At 48.4% G+C, this 20,456-nt stretch overlaps 1 protein-coding gene and 1 non-coding gene across 3 annotated transcripts; one reads left to right on the top strand and one right to left on the bottom strand.

Moving 5' to 3' along the window:
- Nucleotides 1-5,201: 5,201 nt before the first annotated feature.
- Nucleotides 5,202-5,274, bottom strand: trnav-cac (transfer RNA valine (anticodon CAC)). The gene has a single exon. It is a non-coding gene; the product is annotated as a tRNA-Val (tRNA).
- Nucleotides 5,275-7,992: 2,718 nt separating this feature from the next.
- On the top strand, nucleotides 7,993-14,934 carry LOC140421823 (uncharacterized). Of its 2 annotated transcripts, XM_072506777.1 has the most exons (3): nucleotides 7,993-8,030; nucleotides 8,428-8,542; nucleotides 13,664-14,934. In XM_072506777.1, the coding sequence occupies exon 3, from the start codon at nucleotides 13,765-13,767 to the stop codon at nucleotides 14,800-14,802; it is 1,038 nt and encodes a 345-aa protein (XP_072362878.1). In that variant the 5' UTR covers nucleotides 7,993-8,030; nucleotides 8,428-8,542; nucleotides 13,664-13,764; the 3' UTR covers nucleotides 14,803-14,934. The 2 variants fall into 2 exon arrangements, with proteins under 2 accessions (XP_072362878.1, XP_072362877.1); XM_072506776.1 differs by lacking the exon at nucleotides 7,993-8,030 and having other exon boundaries at nucleotides 8,128-8,542.
- The last annotated feature ends 5,522 nt before the right edge of the window (nucleotides 14,935-20,456 follow it).

Here is a 20,456-nt window from a genome sequence, read left to right as displayed (position 1 = left end):
ATATAGACAAAGTCACTGATGCAAGATGATACTTTGAATGCGAGTCTTTGTATCATTGACTGTGTCTATATATATATGGTTGTAGAACCCACCTCTTTACACACCCGATGAAGGAGCAGTGCTCCCAAAGCCAGTGATTCGAAACAAACCTGTTGGACTTTAACCTGGTGTTGTAAGACTTCTTACTGTGTTCACCCCAGTCCAACGCCGGCATCTCCACATCTTATTGAATGGCAGAGCAGCCTGAAGGGGCCGAATGGCCAACTTCTGCTTCTATTTAATCTGTTCGTATGTTTGAAAACAGAGAGGAACCATTGACTGAGTCAGAACCTGAAGGTGGATATTGTGGCGGGTATTTGATAAGGAGGAAACCTGTGACCATGTCGCCCTCTGGTGGACATGATCGGAACTTTACTGCGTTTGGACATTTGATGAAAACAGAAAATGAGTATCAATTCCAGGGGAATAAATGCAGCGGGGGAAACATATACAGAAGCTGCAGTTTATCCACAAACATCGTCGGCACCGAAACCAGTAGAACGGACAGGAAATAAAAATTAGTTTAATCGGTGTGTTTGTTTGTTTTTTCAAAAAGTAGACTTTATTCATAAAATCTACCATAAACATTACAAAACATTTTGAATTGTCTTGGCTGTACATTTCCATCAGAGTTACACATTCCCTTGACTTTCTTCCATTCAATTTTGATAACATTACACACATATCGCTCTTTACGTTACAATTCCGTCTTAAACATTTGCATTGTTATGTTTCTTTTTGGAGTGTTAATGACCCAGACGAGGGGGGTTTACACTGTTACCCGCCCCTCTATGTAAATTTGCAGATAAGACCTTACACAGTGGTCTTTCCCCATTGCGCCTTGGCGGCAGCTGCCCCAAGCTTGAGTGCGTCCCTCAGCACGTAGCCCTGGACCTTGGAATGTGCCAGTCTGCAACACTCGGTTGAGGACAGCTCTTTGCACTGGAAGATCAGCAAGTTTCGGGCAGACCAAAGAGCGTCTTTCACCGAGTTGATGACCTTCCAGCAGCAGTTGATGTTTGTCTCGGTGTGTGTCCCTGGAAACAGTCCGTAGAGCACAGAGTCCTGTGTCACAGAGCTGCTCGGGATGAACCTTGACAAGTACCACTGCATCTCTCTCCAGACCTTCTTTGCAAAGGCACATTACACAAGGAGGTGGGTGACCGTCTCATTTCCTCCACAGCCACTCCGAGGGCAGCGTGCAATGGCGCAGAGCCTTCGGGTGTACATGAAGAATCTGACAGGGAGGGCCCTTCTCACCATCAGCCAAGCTAGGTCTTGGTGCTTGTTTGAAAGTTCTGGTGATGTGGCATTCTGCCAGATGACTCTGACAGTCTGCTCAGGGAACCATCCAACGTCCTCCACATTCTCCTTTTCCCTGAGGGCCTCGAGGACATTACGTGCTGACCACTGCTTCATTGCCTTGTGGTCAAAGGTATTTTCCTGCAAAAATGTTTCCACGAGGGACAGGTGGTACGGCACGGTCCAACTACATGGAGCATTCCGCGGCAATGAGGCCAGGCCCATCCTTCGTAACACCGGGGACAGGTAGAACCTGGGACCCTGGAGCTGTGAAGCAATTGTGCTAACCACTATGCTACCGTGCTGCCCATGTTTGCTTTACACACATAAAGGATCTCGGTTTAAAACCGCGCAGAAACATTGTCAAACCCCATTCATTTCCCTGTGTGGAAAAGTTACATGATTGACATTTTCTTTATTCATTTACACTGATCCTGAATTGCCCCTGAATTGAGTTGCTGAGTTGTTCTGCCGCGTGGAACCCCGGTCCCCAGAGCTCCAGCCTGGTTCTTTGCTTCACTGGTCTAGAGACAATTACACTATTCAACCACCAGCCACTCCCCCAGTGAATCCACTATCCAATATTACCTGAATATAATAACTTTCAATCATGTGTCATTCGCTCTGACATGTACCTCAAAATGAATTCAGGAGTAGCAGAAGTGCTGAAAATTGCCGGCACACTGAGCAGGGACACAGATGCTCCTATTTTGACTCGGCACAAATATTAACAGTTCCTTCAATGGCGACAAATGCAGGTCAGAGGCTGGGAATCCTGCAGCGAGTAACTCACCTCCTCACCCCACAAAACCTGCCCACCATCTACAAGGCACAAGTCAGGAGTGTGATACTCTCCACTTGCCAGGATGGGTGCAGGAACTCACCAAAGGCATTTTCGACAGCACCTTCCAAACACAAGACCCGACAGCCTGAAAGTTCCCTTCCCAGCCACTCCCCATCCTGACCATTTTCACAGTAACTTCATTGCATTGTTAATATAAGATTATTTGTGACAATAATTAAGATTATTATTACTTGGAAATATATCGGTTTTTCCTTCACTGTCACTGGGAAATAATCCTGGAACTCCCTCCCTAACAGCACTGTGGGTGTACCTACACCAATGGACTGCAGCGGTTCAAGAAGCAGCTCACCACCACCTTCTCAAGAGCGAATAGTCCTGGGCAGTAAATGCTGGAGCAGCCAGCGAGGTTCACATCCCCGAATGAATCAAATGAAACAGAAGCAGTTGATGTTTGTCTCCACCTTGGGGCAGCTGCCGCCAAGGCGCAATGGGGAAAGACCACTGTGTAAGGTCTTATCAGCAAATTTACACCGAGGGGCAGGTAACAGTGTAAGCTGCCTGAATCCACCACCATGGAGTCACCAAAATTAGTGACGAGATAAGGGAATGTCCACTCACAGCCAAGCCTTTTGAAAATATTTCGAAATTTCTCGGGAATGTATTGGTTCCCTGCAGCGTGAGCTCAGCTTCTCAAAGGAAACCCAATGTGAATGAATCCCGCCATCTGCACCGCAAAGAAATGAAGAAAACATGTTGCTTAGCCAATAAGAAACAACATCAAAGGGCTCGTCCGGGATTTGAACCCGGGACCTCCCACATTTCCATCCAGTACAAACCCCGAAGCGAGAATCTTACCCCTAGACCAACGAGCCAGTAAGAAGAAACTGATTGAACAAAAAGATACTTTGAAACAAAATTCACTTTCACCTCCATGAGCTTCCATTAAAACCGGGACGGGTTAGAAATGTGGAAAATTAGAAGCAAGTGAAATCCCGGAGGGAGCAAACAGAACAACAGGAAAGGGCTCTGACAGGGGGCAAGTCAGGAGAGATTAAATGAGAAAAGGCCTAGGGTTCCCTGGCCACAGGCTGAGGTTAGCATCGAATCAGAGAATAATTACACCACAGAATGAGGCCATTCGGGCCGCCGTGTCTGTGCCAGCTCTGTCAGAGCAATGGAAGAAACAACGAAACAAAAGATGTGTCTGGAGGAGCTGTCGATGGCAGATTGATCAACAACTGTCGCCCGGATGCAAAGAACAAGTGGAAACAAGATTCAAACCCAAATCTGCGATGGAAGTACACACAGAATGGGGGCAGCATTTACAGTGTGAGACTGTTGCACACACTATGAGTGTGAAAGCTGTATTGAGCCCAGTGGAAAGATGCGCTGCTGTTCCTCCAGGGTTTGTTGAGCTTCTTTCGAACTCTGCACATGTGTTGTATCATTCTAGAAAACAGAATATTTAGTATCACAGAATCTTATTTCGTATGTTTGCATGATGGGAATGTGGAATTCGAAACACAAACAGATGAGCCGTGGTCTTAGTGAACAGCAGAACAGGCTGAAGGGACCGAATGGCCGACTTCTGCTTCTATCTCATCCGTTAGTATGTGCTCCCGTGTGTGTCATTCTATAAAACAGACCAATTAGTATCACAGAATCAAATTTCGTATCTTTGCATGATGGGAATGTGGAATTCGAAACACAAACAGGTCAGCCACCTTGTTGAACAGTAAGAAGTCTGACAGCACCAGGTTAAATTCCAACAGGTTTGTTTTGAATCAAGATGATGCAAGATGATACTTTGAATGCAAGTCTTTGTATCATTGACTGTGTCTCTATATATGATGTGGAAATGCCGGCGTTGTAGACTCTCCCACACCCCCTTCCCACCTGCACACTCTCCCTCATCCCCCCTCCCACCTGCACACTCTTCCTCATCCCCCCTCTCCCCAGCACACTCTCCCACACCCCCCTCCCACCTGCACACTCTTCCTCATCCCCCCTCTCCCCAGCACACTCTCCCACACCCCCCTCCCACCTGCACACTCTCCCTCACCCCCCTCCCACCTGCACACTCTCCCTCATCCCCCTCCCACCTGCACATTCTCCCACACCCTCCCTCCCACCTGCACACTCTCCCTCACCCCCCCCCCCACCTGCACACTCTCCCCTCCCCCCCACCTGCACACTCTCCCCTCCCCCCCACCTGCACACTCTCCCGCACCCCCCTCCCACCTGCACACTCTCCCTCACCCCCCTCCCACCTGCACATTCTCCCACACCCTCCCTCCCACCTGCACACTCTCCCTCGCCCCCCCCCCCACCTGCACACTCTCCCCTACCTCCCCCACCTGCACACTCTCCCGCCCCCCCCTTTGGCCGCAGCCTTCTCGGGTAAGCCGACCCGGTCTCCGGGCGCTGCGCTACAGTCCGCTCACCTCCTCCCTGCTCAGCGTCCGCCAGCACGACTGGCTGACGACTTTGAAAAGCAGGTGTGAACGGCGACGGCGTGAACTGGGGTCACGCTGTCGGGACTTCGGCCCATCCGAGCCTGAGAATAGCAGGGGTGCCGGAGAATCGCCATTTTGGGTGTCTCGGGTGATTCTCCGGCCTGCACAGCGCGGAACTCGACGGGGCCGTTCTCGCCGCTTGGGAGAATCACGGGAGGGCGTCGGCCCGGCGCGGGGGGAAATTTGGCGGCCCAGGCGATTCTCCCAACCGGCGCGGGAGTGGAGAATCGCGCCCAGGAAACCTGCATTCTTGTTGCACTGAAGAACCTTCTTTTGAGGGAGTCCAATTCGGCTCAAAACTTAGACAAGCGGCAGAGAAATTGATTTAAGATTATTATTAGAATCAGAAAATGTCGCAGCACATTAGAAAACCATTCACACCTAACACGTGTGAACTCTCTGACCGATTCCTCCCAGTCCCCATAATGGTGGATTTTGTAGGATATTATTTGAAACGGGTGTAAGGTAACGGATTCGCTTAATGAGTAAACAGAAAACAGCAAGAATACAACTCATCGCCAAATGAGGAACGTCCATAATGTTTCTGCCCGGTTTCGAACCGGGGACCTTTCGCGTGTGAGGCGAACGTGATAACCACTACACTACAGAAACAGCTGGCTGATATTCGCTCCAATGAGCCTGTCTGGAAAGCGGATACTGTTCTGTCACTCAGTCACACTTTGGGGCTTTTGTTTTTTAGAATTCGGCTGTTCTCATTAGGAATGCTGCAGAGAGACTAATAAATCAATGTCACCATAAAATGGCAAAACGCAATAAGTGGCACCTCGATCACCTCGACCAGCTTTTCAACTGAACAATCTTTTGATTAATCTCAATGTTTTTCTCTGTTTCAACGGCCTTGGGTTTTCTCCATTTCAGCTGAGCGTCCAATTCGCTTTTGAAAAAAGGAATTTCTGTCGAATCCGTGCCCAATTTACTTAATGATCAAACTTAATCTTATCTGACATTTACGTTCTCATTTGAAAGTGAGACTCTGAAATATACAACATTGATTTGCAAACATGACTGACAAAGAAAATATTTTGAGTCACTGGGAAATACAAACCCCATTGCGCTCATGTGAAATTGAGTACAGTCAGCATGGAAATGAAATGGGATAGTTTTACACGTAGAGATTTGAGAATGATATTCTCATTATATTTGATTCCTTTTTGTTCTGTGTGTGAAACGTTCTAATGCCTTCATCCCATTCGTGTTGAAGAAAGAGGGACGCCACAGGATTTGTACCGAGCCTCGTTTTTCTCATCTCCCTGAGTGGTTTTTCCTATTTAGCTATCATGAAGACAGATTTTTAAAAATTTGATTCTATTAAAATCTCTGCCATTTACTCCAATTCAGTCACAGAATCGCTTGTGTCTGTCTTTATGCGCATGTTTCAGACGTGGATTAAACCTGCATCTGTAAACCAATTAAATCCTGTTGTGGACTGAACGAACCGCTAATATGTGAACTTTGTCAAAATGCAAAGTTTTATTGGAGCAGTTCTATACTGACAGGTTATACCCATCATGATAGATTGAGCAGGCTAGGGACGTTTCCTTTGGAAAAGTGAATGATTGAGGAATATAAACATATAGAAGTGTTTTACAGGGTAGACAATTGGAAGATGTTGTCACTTGTATAAGGATGAAAATAAATCTAACTTAGTAATACATCGAATGAACAATTCTCTTTAACTAGACATTAAAATAGAAAATACTAGAAATACCCAGCATATCTGGCAACATCTGGGGATTGAGAAACAGTTGACCTTTCAGATCTGTGCTGATGCAGTGTAGGTCTGATGAAAGATCTTGGACATGAAATGTAAACCATGTCTCCCTCTCCAGACACTACAGATCTGCTGAGTATTTCGATTCTGGCTTAGGTCACTGTCTGTGCGGAGTCTGCATGTTCTCCCTGTGTCTCCATGGGTGTCCTCCGAGTGCTCCGGTTTCCTCCCACAAGTCCTGAAATATGTACTTGTTAGGTGAATTGGACATTCTAAATTTTCCCCCAGTGTATCCAAACAGGCGCCGTAGTGTGGCAACTAGGGGCTTTTCACAGTAACTTCATTGCAGTGTTAATGTAAGCCTACTTGTGAGACTAATAAAGATTATTATTAGATTATTATTTTTGTTGTTAATTCAGATTTCCATCATCTGTAGTTTTTTTGCTTTTCTTTAACTGAACAGTGCTAAGAATGTGGAACTCATTAGAAGAAGGGTTTAAAATCACTGACTGAGCTTCAATCTCAGGTGTAAAATCCCACCACAGAATTCTTTGGATTTGAATTTTTTTATTGTCACGTGTACTGAGGTAAAGTGAAAAGTATTTTACTACGAGCAGCTCAAACAGATCATTTAGTACATTAGAGAAACGAAAATAAAAATAAAATACATAAAAGGGCAACAAAAGGTCCACAATGTAAATACATAGACACCGGCATCGGGTGAAGCATACAGGAGTAAAGGTTAGTGATAATGTTAGTGTTCAATTAGTTTTAAAAGATTAGTACGATTAGAAGAGATGTAAAAAGGGGATCTGTTTGGTAGAGCTCACAGAGAGTCGCCACGCTCTGGCACCATCTTGGGTCCAAGGTGAATGTGCCTCCAGGCGAATGTGGAAATGAATTCACTCGGTCATCCTATTTGCTGACATAACAGCTCAGTCACACTGGAGGAAGAATCATAGAATCTGCAGTACAGCAGGAGGCCATTCGAGTCTGCATCAGCCCTTGAAAAGAGCACCCCAGTTAATCCCACGCCTTCACCCGACCTGGTGACCCACCTAACCTTTTGGACACCAATTTAGCATGGCCAATCCACCTAACCTGCACATCTTGGACTGTGGGAGGAAACCGGAGCACCCGGAGGGAACCCACACAGACACAGGGAGAAACTGCAATCTTCCCACAGTTATCCGAGGCCGGAAGTGAACCCGGGTCTCTGGGGCTGTGAAGCAGCAGTGGTAGCCACTATGCCACCGTGCCGCCCATTTAGTATCATTCAGATACTTCATATGCACTTTGGTTGCTGTATCAATTAATTTAATAATGTGACATCTTGGCATGTGGCTCCAATCGAAATCGGATCACAAAGCAACAAATTTGATTGATCAATATTGCGTTTTAATGGTTGGATAAAGATGTAGCATTCTTTGCGTGGAAGACTGTGTCCTATTCAGCCCGCTGGAGCTTCTTGCGCAGGCGCACCACCAAGCTGTAAGTGGAGAATGCGCAGCGCGGTCTCTGACTGGGCCATGCGCAGTGCGGTCTCTGACTGGGGCATGCGCAGTGCGGTCTCTGACTGGGGCATGCGCAGTGCGGTACGTGCCTGGACTTGGGCGACGAGTAGAAAAATGATCGGGTGAATTGAGTCACGGGGGCGTGAGGTGTGGGGGAAGAGACAGCGGAGTGGCTGTGGGGGGGGGGGGGGGGGGGGGTGCTCATAAACACAGCATGAATGCCTCAACCCCCGAATAAGAAGCTCCTGATCCTGTGTTTGCAAAGGACGTTGTTGGGCTGCTCTGCGTCACAGGCCCAGAATAACGGCAGCCATATTGCAGCAGGGCGCATGCGCAGTGCTCCCGTCAGCAGGAGGAGAGAATATTGTGACTGACAGTGATGTATTCTGGAAACTCCTTTTACAGGGGGTTAGAAGGGGAGGATTTACACACGGCAAACTCAAACCAAGACAATTTTTATGTCTCCTCAATTTATATCTTAGACTGACAGTTGAAGGTCTTTGTAACTTTCTTTTTCAGGAAGTTAAAAGTGGAGCATTGATCGATGGGAAACTCAAACCAAGCATCTCAGTGTGATCTGACAGAGTCAGCGATACATCAGAACCTGAATATCAGCAGCATCTGGGTGTGCAAGGTAAAATGTTTGTCTGTTCTGTCTGTGAGGGAAGATTTCAGGTCCCAGTGTGACTGGAAAAACCCCGAGATTCAGAAACCCTGGTTCGACCACACCTTGAAAACTCAACTCTGGGCAACAAACCTTGGGAGAATAGAATGGCCTCAGAGGGAGTGCAGAGCACAGATTTCCTTGAGTGATCATAGGATCATAGAATCCCTACAGTGCAGAGGGGAGGGTGGGGTGGGGCATCCAGCAACAACCCTTCAAAATGAGCACTCTTCCCATTTATGCTTCCTCCATCCACCCCACCCGATACGCATAACCCAGAACTTGAACTGCACATCCTTGGACATTGAGGCAATTTAGCATAGCCAATCCACTAACCTGCACATCTTTGGACGGTGAGGAAACCGGAGCACCATGCAGACAAGGGGAGAATGTACAAACTCCACCACAGGCTGGAATTGAACCCGGGTCCCTGACGCTGTGAGGCAGCAGTGCTAACCACTGTGCCGCTGCTGAATCCCAAAGTTAAATTATACGATGAGATTACAGAAAGTAGTCATAGTGGCACAGCGGAGGCTATTCGGCCCAGTGAGTCTATGCTAGTTCACAAGAGCAGTCCAGTCAGTCCCATTCCCCTGTTCCATCCCTCAATCCTCGCAGGTTTCCATTAAATATTTATCCAATTGCCTTTTGAAAATATTCATCGTGTCCATTTGTGCCCTTCCCTCAGCTGCAACTTTAGGGTCATTACCATTGACTGCAAAATCGGTCCCCTTCACATCTCCCATATCTTTTACAAAACCTGAATATGTCCCCGAGTTCTTGTGCAACCAGTGAATGGGAACAAATTTTCGGTCTATTTTACCGAAACCCATCAGAATCTTCTACATCTGAATTAAATCGCCCCTCAACCCCCTCTGCCGGAACCATTCTGCAAAATCTCTTCTGCACCTTCTCAAGGACCTTCACATTCTTCCTGAAGATTGGTGACCAAAAGTGGACGCAATACTCAAATTGTGGCCTAATCAGAGCTTTATAAAGCAGTAAAACTTCTATTTTGTGCTCATTAACACCATTAATCAGCTCAAGAGTTAATTTAATAAAAGCAAAATACTGCAGGTTCTTGAAATCTGAGATAAAAACAGACAATTCTAGATAAACTCTGCAGCTCTGGCAGCATCTGTGAAGAGAGAATCAGAGTTTTTTAAACATATTTCTTTATTCTCCTTTTTCGCATTTTCTCCCAAATTTACACCCATCAACAATAAACAATAATCAGTAACAAATATGTCAATCCCCATATCAATAACAACGATCCCATCCTCCCACCAAACCCAAGTCATTCGCCCACATGTTCACATAAACAACTGACAAAAAGGAATCAGGAATCCCCCATTAACACCCATCGCCCCCCACCAGCCCCCCCCCCCCCCAACTAATGTTCGATGTTATCCAGTTCTTGGAAGTGCATAATGAATAATGTCCATGAATTGTCGAACCTCTATGTCCTTCCCCTCAGTTCAAACTTAACCTTCTCAAGAGTCAAGAATTACAACAGATCCCCACGCCACGCCAGGGTGGAGAGGCTGCTCTCCAACCCATCAGGATCCGTCTTCGGGCGATCAACGAGGCAAAGGCTACAACATGTGCCTCCGCACTCGTTTCCAACCCTGGCCGGTCCAACACCCCAAATATGGCCTCCTACCCCAAATATGGCGAGCTGCCCCCCCCCCATCCCTCTTCCCCCCTCCCCCCGCAGCGTTCACACACATCTTCAACTCCTTCAAAGAATCGGCTCATCCTCGCCCTCGTGAGGTGTGCTCTGTATACCACCGTATCAGCCTCCCCGCACAGGTGCCGGAATGTGGCGACTAGGGGCTTTTCACAGTAACTTCATTTGAAGCCTACTTGTGACAATAAGTGATTTTCATTTCATTTTTCATTTTCATTTTAGCTGTATCAGCTCCAACCTCGCGCACAAGGTGGAGGCATTCACTCTCCGGAGCACCTCACACCAGAACCCCTCCTCCATGTCCTTTCCCAACTCTTCCTCCCACTTTGCTTTGATCCCTTCCAGTGGTACCTTCTCCTCTTCCAAAATAGCTCCGTAGACCGCTGACACTACCCCCTTCTCCAGTCCCCCTTTCGTCAGCACATCCTCCAGCAATGTGGAGGAGAGAGAATCAGATTTAATTTTCGGATCTAAATGATCTTTCTACAGAACTGCTTCGCTAACTACTCTCTGAATATATCCTGTCACTTCAGAGAGAAAAGCACTTAGAAACCCCAGTTCCCTGTGTCCCTGCACAATCTTTAGCACTCTGCCATTAATTATATCTTTCCCCTCCCTAACCCCTTTGCCACCTAATTATGAGGGCTGTAATCCTTGGAATTTAGAAGATTAAAAAGGAATTGGAACTGACAAGGTAGATAGAGAGGAACCATTTCCACTGGTTGGGGAATCTCGCACGAGCAGACACATTCTAAACATAGAATCCGGTTCTGGCACCTTTTCAGGGAGAGTCCCAGGTGCTGAAACTTCTGTTGCTGCAGAAACTGCTGAACTCACTGCTGAGTTCTGAAGGTTGTGAAGTGTTGAATGGAAAGATGAGCTGCTGTTCCCCAAGCTCCCTTTGAGCTTCATTGGAACAGTTCAGGAGGCCAAGGTCAGAGTGGGAGAGGGACAGACAATTAAAATATGAAGCAATCATCCAGCGTGCAATTAATGCAGCCAAATCCTTGATAAAAGTTGCACAGTATATCATCCTTCTTCTTGTGAAGTGATGAATCATTTCCACTTCCACCCTCCAGGGCTGAGATTCAGGTTATCACTCTGTGTAAAAAAAGTTCTTCTTCATATTACCCGCTGCATCTCAGGCACCATCAGCTCATGTGAACAGCTTTTCTTTATCAACCTGATCTATGTCTGTATTAATTTTGTACACCTCCATCAATCTCATTTGCTCTGTGTAGAACAAGCCCATTTTCTCCAACCAAACCTTGCCGCAAACGTCCCTCCTGGAACCATCCTGAATCTCCTCAGCACTATGTCAGGATCCTCATATCCTTCATGAGGACTGGTGACCAGAACTGGATGTAATGTTGTGATCTAACCAGGACTTTATAATTTCTTGTTTTTGTGCTCAACACCTCTGTTTATGCAGCTCAGACCCAGTCTGCTTTATTAACTAACCCCTGTTATAAGAAATAGGTCCCACGAATGCTTTAGTCATGACCCGTAATTATAAAGGGTAAATGATGACACAAGCTTTAAAATAGTTCCTGTAATATTTGTCTTGAATACCAGACACCTTCCCCCAAGTTCTGGAAAGGGAGGGTTAATAAAGCCAGGGACTGACAGTCTGCACAAACTTCGAATGTGACTCCAGACCCATTTGTAAAACTGAACAAATAAATCCCTGAATTTATTCCGACTCCTTTCTGTATCCCAACTCCAGTAATTACTGACTGGGAAGGGACCAGAATCTCAGGAGGCTTCCCACTGCTGTCTGCTCATGTGGCAGTGATCTATCAGATTAATGTGTTTATGCTGTGAGTTTTCAGTACAATGTCTGAACCTCTGATTCTGCTTCCTGTCCACTATCCCCCCTCATCCATGGATCTTCCCTTTTACCAACTGGAGAAAACGTTTGCCTGTTCACTGATTGATCTCGATGACGGTGAGATTACCCAGAATTCCCAATCGGTCAGAAAGTCCCCTATCGGTGACTAATGGAACCCAGGGTAAGGACGCAGGGCTGTGCTGTATTCTGAGCATGCTCAGTGCAACTGGTGGAGACGGACTGAAGGAAATCAGGCAGCTCAGGGAGGGGATTGTGAGCACAGGAGAGGAACTGGGGCCGGGGGAGGGTCAGAATTAAATGAGCCCAGACGACTGTCGGACTGGCAATTACCACGATGTAGGTGAAGGAGCACAGGGGTGATGGTGAACATTTAGAAGGTCTCTTGTCTGTGTGAACTCGGTGGTGTGAGCGAGGGCAGGAGCAGCTGAGCTTTGGATGACCTCCAGTTCCTGTGAAGTTGAATCTGGGAGATCGACAAGACCCACATTAGAATAGTCCAGTTTAGAGGAAACAAAAGGAATGGATGAGTTTCAGCAGCACATGAACTAAGTAAGACTGGGACACAACTGGACAGTGTTACTGAGTGGAAATAGGCGGTGACAGTGATGTGTGGACAGAATCACAGCTTGGGGTGAAATATGCCAGAGATTGTGAACTGTCTGATTCAGCGTCAGACAGTTCATAGAATTTACAGTGCAGAAGGAGGCCATTCGGCCCATCGAGTCTGCACCGGCTCTTGGAAAGAGCACCCTACCCAAGGTCAACACCTCCACCCTATCCCCACAACCCAGCAACCCCACCCAACCCTAAGGGCAATTTTGGACACTAAGGGCAATTTATCATGGCCAATCCACCTAACCTGCACATCTTTAGACTGTGGGAGGAAACCGGAGCACCCGGAGGAAACCCACGCGCACACGGGGAGAACGTGCAGACTCCGCACAGACAGTGACCCGAGCCGGAATTGAACCTGGGACCCTGGAGCTGTGAACCAATTGTGCTATCCACGATGCTACCGTGCTGCCCAAGGGAGTTCCCAGGGAGAGAGATGGAGTCGGCGGTGAGGGAGTGGAGTTTGTAACCGGGAATTAAGACAATGGCTTTGTACATCCAGTAGTGTATGTCAGATAAGTCAGGATGGTGTGCGAGTTGGAGGGGAACTTGGAAATCATGGTGTTCACATATTCCTGCTACCCTGCTCCTTCGAGGTGGTGGAGATCGATGGTTTGGGAGATTCTGTCAAAGTTCTGCTCATATTGAAGATATATTAATTGTTTCAATCATTCAGCCTCTACTACTCCCTTTCTCTCTCCGTCTCGCAGAATGTCAGAGTCTAGTGTAGATCCAGACCAGTTGGCAGGTTCCCTCCCTGAAGGATGTCAATGAACCAGTTGTGTATTCACAACAATCCAGCCGTTTTCATGGTCACATTTTCCCAGTGCCAGCCTCACAAATGACCCGATTCATTCAGCTCAATTTCACAACCTGCCTTTGTGTTTTTGTGGGTTCTCTCTCACTCCCTATTTTTCATTTTAAATCCGGTTCACAGGTCACTGTAAGAGAAGGATTTGCAGTCGGGAAACTTCATCACATCAGGATTAGCACCAGTTGCTCCATTTACCGGAACGTGAATATCAAACTACTTTGAACATGGAAGGAAACAGCACCATTCACAGTGGGGAGAAACCGTACACGTGTTCTGTGTGTGGACGAGGCTTCAGCCAAACATCAGGCCTGTCGAGACACAAGCGGAGTCACTCTGGGGAGAAGCCGTGGAAATGTGGGGACTGTGGGAGGGGATTCATTTCCCCATCAGAGCTGGAAACACATCGACGCAGTCACACTGGGGAGAAACCGTTCTCCTGCTCCAAGTGTGGGAAGAGTTTTACTATTTCAGCCAACCTGCTGAGACACCAGCGAGTTCACACTGATGAGAGACCATTTCAATGCTCAGACTGTGGAAAGTGCTATAAAAGTTCCCAGGAACTGATGTTCCATCAGCGTGTTCACACTGACGAGAGACCGTTCAGGTGCTCTCACTGTGGGACTGGCTTCAGGCGATCGTCCCAACTCACTGTACACCAGAGGATTCACAGCGGGGAGAGGCCGTTTAGCTGCTCTAAGTGTGGAAGGGGATTCACTCAGTCATCTGACCTGCTGACGCACAAGAGAATTCACACTGGGGAGAAACCCTTCACCTGCTCCGAGTGTGGGAAGGGATTCACTCAGTTGTCACAGCTGTTGACACACCAGCGAATCCACACTGGGGAGAAGCCCTTCACCTGCTCAGAGTGTGGGAAGGGATTCACTACCTCATCCACCCTGCTGAGACACCACCGGGTTCACACAGACAAGAGACCTTTTAAATGTTCAGACTGTGGGAAGGGCTTTAAAAGTTCCTGGGAACTGATGTACCATCAACGTGTTCACACTGACGAGAAGCCATTCAGATGCTCTCACTGTGGGACTGGGTTCAGACGATCATCACATCTCACCGACCACCGCCGAATTCACACTGGCACAAGACCTTTCACCTGCTCCGAGTGTGGGAAGGGATTCACTCAGTCATCCAACCTGCTGACCCACCAGCGAGTTCACACTGGGGAGAGGCCGTTCACCTGCTCCCAGTGTGGGAACGCTTTCACAACCTCATCCAGCCTGCTGAGACATCAGCGAGTTCATAAATAACTACAGTGATTGGAATTTTCTGTTAATCACACCCAGGACTGAACCGTGTTCATTGGGGTCTGGTTCTGCCAATGGAATGAACTGCAGCCACTTACAGAGACTAAAAGTCAAATAAATTAGATTTGTGTTAAATATGCAGTGTGTTGGAACTTTTTAATATCTCTGACACAAGTTAGTTCCTTTTGAAGTACTCTCGCTCTCCCCTGTCTCTTCCATCCTCACCTCCAACAAGACGTGTGAGGAGCTTGTGGAGCTTCTTTGTGACTGAGATTGAGTAAATCCGATCAGCTGCCTCTGCTGCTTCCCTCCCTCCCACAAGCCCACCGGACCAAACTGTCTCTAAATGTCATCCTTTCCCGAGCCCTGAACGCACATCTTTCTCTACTTTCTCTCCCATCTCCCCTCATGCCCTCTCAGAGCTCATCTTGTCCATGAGACCCAGCTCCTGCTCCATCGACCCTATTCCCACAAAACTGATCACCGAACTTCCCCATGTTCACTGACTTTGTTGAATCTTTTCTCTATCAGGTACTGTCCCTCCCCTTCTGCCATAATTCTACCCTTGTCAAAAAGCAAACCCTTGACTCCACCATCCTTACAAATTACTGCCCCATCGCCAGCACCCCTCTCCTCTCCCAAATCCATGTCTATTTTTCCCAGAATGCCACATTTGAATCCCTCCAATCAGGTTTCTGCTCTGTCACCGTGCTGAAACAACTCTTATCAAAGTCACAAATGACATCCTCTGTGACTGTGACAAAGATAAACTCTCCCCTCTGTCCTCCCCTCTGTCCTCAGCCTTTGACAAGGTCGACCACACCATTCTGCTCCGTCACCTCTCCACTGTCACCCAGCTGGGTGGGGCTGCTCTCTCCTGGTTCCATTCTTCTGCATCAGAGTCAAAGAATCACTTGTAATGTCTTCCCTTCCCACTCGCACAGTTACCTCTGGTGTTACCAAAGGATCCAGACTTGTCTCCTCTTCTTTCTCGTCCACATGTTCCCACAATAACACCATCTGGATAGTTGTCACATTTACACTGACAGCTCCCAGCTCCACCTCACCACCACCTTTGTTAAATTCTCAGCCTGTTTGTCTGATATCCAGTGGTGGATGTGCAGACATTTCCTCCAATTAAATATTGGGAAAACCAAATTCATTGTATTCATTCCCGAGCCACCAGCTCCATTCCTCTCCCTGGTAACGTCTGACACTAAACCTGACCTTTAAAAATATTTTTATTCTCCTTTTTCACATTTTCTCCCGCATTTACACCCATCAACAATAAACAATAATCAGCAAGATATGTCAGTCCCCATAATAACAACGATCCCATCTACCCACCAACCACCAAACATCAGCCCACATGTTTACATAAACAAATGACAAAAAGGAATCAGGGATTACCCGTAGTCACCCTTAATCTACACAGCCCCCCTCCCACCCCCCAACTAATGTTCGATGTTATCCAGTTCTTGAGAGTGCATAATAAATAGTGCCCATGACTTGTAGAACCCCTCCGAGCTTCCCCTCAGTTCGAACTTAACCTTCTCAAGGGTCAAGTATTCCAACAGGTCCCCCCGCCACGCCAGGGCACTGGGTGGAGAGGCTGCTCTCCATCCCAGCAGGATCCGCCTTTGGGCGATCAACGAGGCGAAGGCTATGATATCTGCCTCCGCTCCAGTTTCCAACCCTGGCCGGTCCGACACCCCGAATATGGCCTCCCGGGGACCCGGGTCCAGTTTCACACGCACCACCTTGGAAATTACCCTAAACACCTCCTTCCAGTACTCCCCTAGCTTTGGACAGGACCAAAGCATATGAACGTGAATAGCGCCCCCCCGCCCCCGGCGCAACGGTCACACACATCCTCTACTCCTTCAAAAAATCGGCTCTCTCGCCCTCATGAGGTGCGCTCTATATACCACCTTCAGCTGTATCAGCCCCAACCTCGCACATGAGGTGGAGGCATTCACTCTCCGGAGCACCTCACACCAGACCCCCTCCTCTATAACCTCTCCCAGCTCTTCCTCCCACTTTGCTTTGATCCCTTCCAGTGGTGCCTTATCCTCTTCCAAAATAGCTCCGTACACCGCTGACACTGCCCCCTTCTCCAGTCCCCCTGTCGTCAGCATCTCCTCCAGCAATCGAACCTTTTGAACCTTTACTCAGACAGTTGGTTTATATTCGGGTCATCAGATCCAACCTTCTCCAGTTTAGAAATCTGGTTTCAGGGTTTGTGACAGAGAGAACAGGCCTGTGCTGTGTGTGTCACCCAGCAAGCTGCTGTGGAGGCTTTGTTACTGAGAGCCAGAGAGAGCTCATTCTATTCACAGTCAATTAATTTCTGACATATATAAACATTATTGGATGGTGCATTTGTTTACAAAATGTACTGTCCAATCAGAGATTGGTGTAAAGCTGTGATTTGTTCCTGACTGAAGGTGAAGTTTCCAGCTGAGAATCTTCGGCCTGAAGTTTCCGAGTGTTTTTGTGACATTCCTGAGTTTTCCAATGTGAGGCAACGACAACAACAACTGGCATTTACCCAGCAACAGGTTAAAATGTCGGAGACCCTTCACAGAGGGACAGAACCTGGGTGGAAAAGGTAAGGAGACAGGTTTCGTGAGGGGCTTCCAGCCCTTAGGACCTCGGTAGGTGAAGGTGCCTCTGCCAGTGGTGGAGTGAAGCAAGTCGGGGGAGCTGAAGGGGGGGGTGAGGATTTATATTCTGAATGTTTTACGGGATGTGGACGTCACTGGAAAGGCCGGGATTTGTTACCCATCCCTAATTGCCCTTCAGCTGAGTGGCCAGCTCGGCACTAGAGTCAACCACATTGCTGTGGGTCTGGAGTCACATGTAGGCCAGACCAGGTAAGGGCGGCAGATTTCCTTCACTGAAGGACATTAGTGAACCAGATGGGTTTTTCCAACAATCGACGATAATTGTATCGGCCGCTGAGACTAACTTTAGAATTCCGGGTTTATTCATTGGATTTGGGATTTGAATCCGTGTCTCCAGAGCATTAGCCTGGGCCTCTGGATCACTAATCCAGTGACATTACCACAATGCCACCTTCTCCCCTAATAGGAGGAGTGAGGGAGCTTGGAGGGTTGTAGGGCTGGAGGAGGTTCCAGAGACTGTGTCATGGAGAGAGTGGCTGCCTCCATGGAGCTTCAAGCACGGCTCTGAAATGGGTCAGTGCAGGTCATGACCTCGGCCGTGCAGGAGATGTCTGCTGCCTTGAACAGGATGACAGATACTGTCAACACGTCACTGATCTCCAGCAAAGGGCTCCCACCTTAGACCCGTTATCCCCAAACCCACAGGCAGTATCCAACACGCCGCCCCGTCTCCAGCTGAATCTGCCCTGCACAGGTACAGATGGGTCAGTCTTTCCCAGGACCCTCAGGAGCTCTGAAACCCAGAGGGTGGCCTAACATACGATGAACGTCTGAGGATCCTGGGATTATATTCATTCGCGTTTAGGAGGTTGAGGGGAGATCTAATAGAAACTTACAAGATGATGAATGGCTTAGATAGGGTGGACGTAGGGAAGTTGTTTCCATTAGCAGGGGAGACTAGGACCTGGGGTCACAGCCTTAGAATAAGAGGGAGTCACATTAGAACAGAGATGAGGAGAAATTTCTTCAGCCAGAGAGTGGTGGGTCTGTGGAATTCATTGCCACAGAGGGCGGTGGAGGCCGGGCCGTTGAGTGTCTTTAAGACAGAAGTTGATAAATTCTTGATTTCTCGAGGAATTAAGGGCAGCCTGTCTCTACCTCTGCTGAAACCACACAGGGCAGCACTGTAGCATGGTGGTTAGCGCAATTGCTTCACAGCTCCAGGGTCCCTGGTTTGATTCCCGGCTTGGATCACTGCCTGTGCGGAGTCTGCACGTTCGCCCCGTGTCTGCGTGGGTTTTCTCCGGGTGCTCCGGTTTCCTCCCACAGTCCAAAGATGTGTAGGTTAGGAGGATTGGCCATGATAAATTGCCGTTAGTGTCCAAAATTGCCCTTAGTGTTGGGTGGGGTTACTGGGTTCTGGGGATAGGGTGGAGGTGTTGACCTTGGGTAGGGTGCTCTTTCGAAGAGCCGGTGCAGACTCGATGGGCCAAATGGCCTCCTTCTGCACTGTAAATTCTATGATCCACCAAGTAGAAGCAACAGGAAGAATCTGGGCTCCAAATTGTAATTCACCAAGTGTCTGAAATGGGGGTTTGACAAGAATAGAAGTTTCTGTATTTAATAATGATGCACAAACTGTATTGACTGGGACCACTTCCAGCTCTTGTCCGTTCTTACATCCCGGGGCCAGCTCAGCCTCTCACCGAGTTCATGCTGAATGTGAATCCAGGGTGGGGCCACTGGGTGGATGTGCAATGGGAGGATGAGTGGGTGAAGGAATGTTCAGTGAACAGGGAGGGGGAGGGGGTTGGTGCTGCTGGTGGGAAGTGTTCATTCTGAAGGAGTCCCCCCTGAAACAGAGTCCATTCATTTCTCAGTTTGAAATGATCGAGCTGCTGTCCCCATTTCCGTTCAGTTTTTAAAAAGGTTCGACAAGAAAATCACTTTGGACAGGAAAGATTGTCAAAGTGATCGGTGCTGGATTCACACTAACACCAAACACTCTGACTGGATCCAGAGGAAGGAGAACACAAGAGACTCCAGCCCCGGAGATCAGCTCCATCTGTCCGAGTGTCTGATCCGGGATCAGTAAACCATTCCGAGGAGACTGTCACCTCCAGCCCCGGAGATCAGCTCCATCTGTCCGAGTGTCTGATCCGGGATCAGGAAACCATTCCGAGGAGACTGTCACCTCCAGCCCCGGAGATCAGCTCCATCTGTCCGAGTGTCTGATCCGGGATCAGGAAACCATTCCGAGGAGACTGTCACCTCCAGCCCCGGAGATCAGCTCCATCTGTCCGAGTGTCTGATCCGGGATCAGTAAACACATTCCGAGGAGACTGTCACCTCCAGCCCCGGAGATCAGCTTCATCTGTCCGAGTGACTGATCCGGGATCAGTAAACCATTCCGAGGAGACTGTCACCTCCAGCCCCGGAGATCAGCTTCATCTGTCCCAGTGTCTGATCCGGGATCAGTAAACCATTCCGAGGAGACTGTCACCTCCAGCCCCGGAGATCAGCTCCATCTGTCCGAGCATCTGATCCGGGATCAGTAAACCATTCCGAGGAGACTGTCACCTCCAGCCCCGGAGATCAGCTCCATCTGTCCCAGTGTCTGATCCGGGATCGGTAAACTATTCCGAGGAGACCGTCACCGCCAGCCCCGGAGATCAGCTCCATCTGTCCGATCCGGGATCAGTAAACCATTCCGAGGAGACCGTCACCGCCAGCCCCGGAGATCAGCTCCATCTGTCCCAGTGTCTGATCCGGGATCAGTAAAGCATTCCGAGGAGACTGTCACCTCCAGCCCCGGAGATCAGCTCCATCTGTCCGATCCGGGATCAGTAAACCATTCCGAGGAGACTGTCACCTCCAGCCCCGGAGATCAGCTCCATCTGTCCGATCCGGGATCAGTAAACCATTCCGAGGAGACCGTCACCGCCAGCCCCGGAGATCAGCTCCATCTGTCCCAGTGTCTGATCCGGGATCAGTAAACCATTCCGAGGAGACTGTCACCTCCAGCCCCGG

This window comes from Scyliorhinus torazame, chromosome 5 (assembly GCF_047496885.1).
Source record: "Scyliorhinus torazame isolate Kashiwa2021f chromosome 5, sScyTor2.1, whole genome shotgun sequence".
Lineage (NCBI taxonomy): Eukaryota > Metazoa > Chordata > Chondrichthyes > Carcharhiniformes > Scyliorhinidae > Scyliorhinus > Scyliorhinus torazame.
The sequence above is the reverse complement of the archived record's forward strand: the minus strand, read 5'-3'. Positions and strand labels throughout refer to the sequence as shown.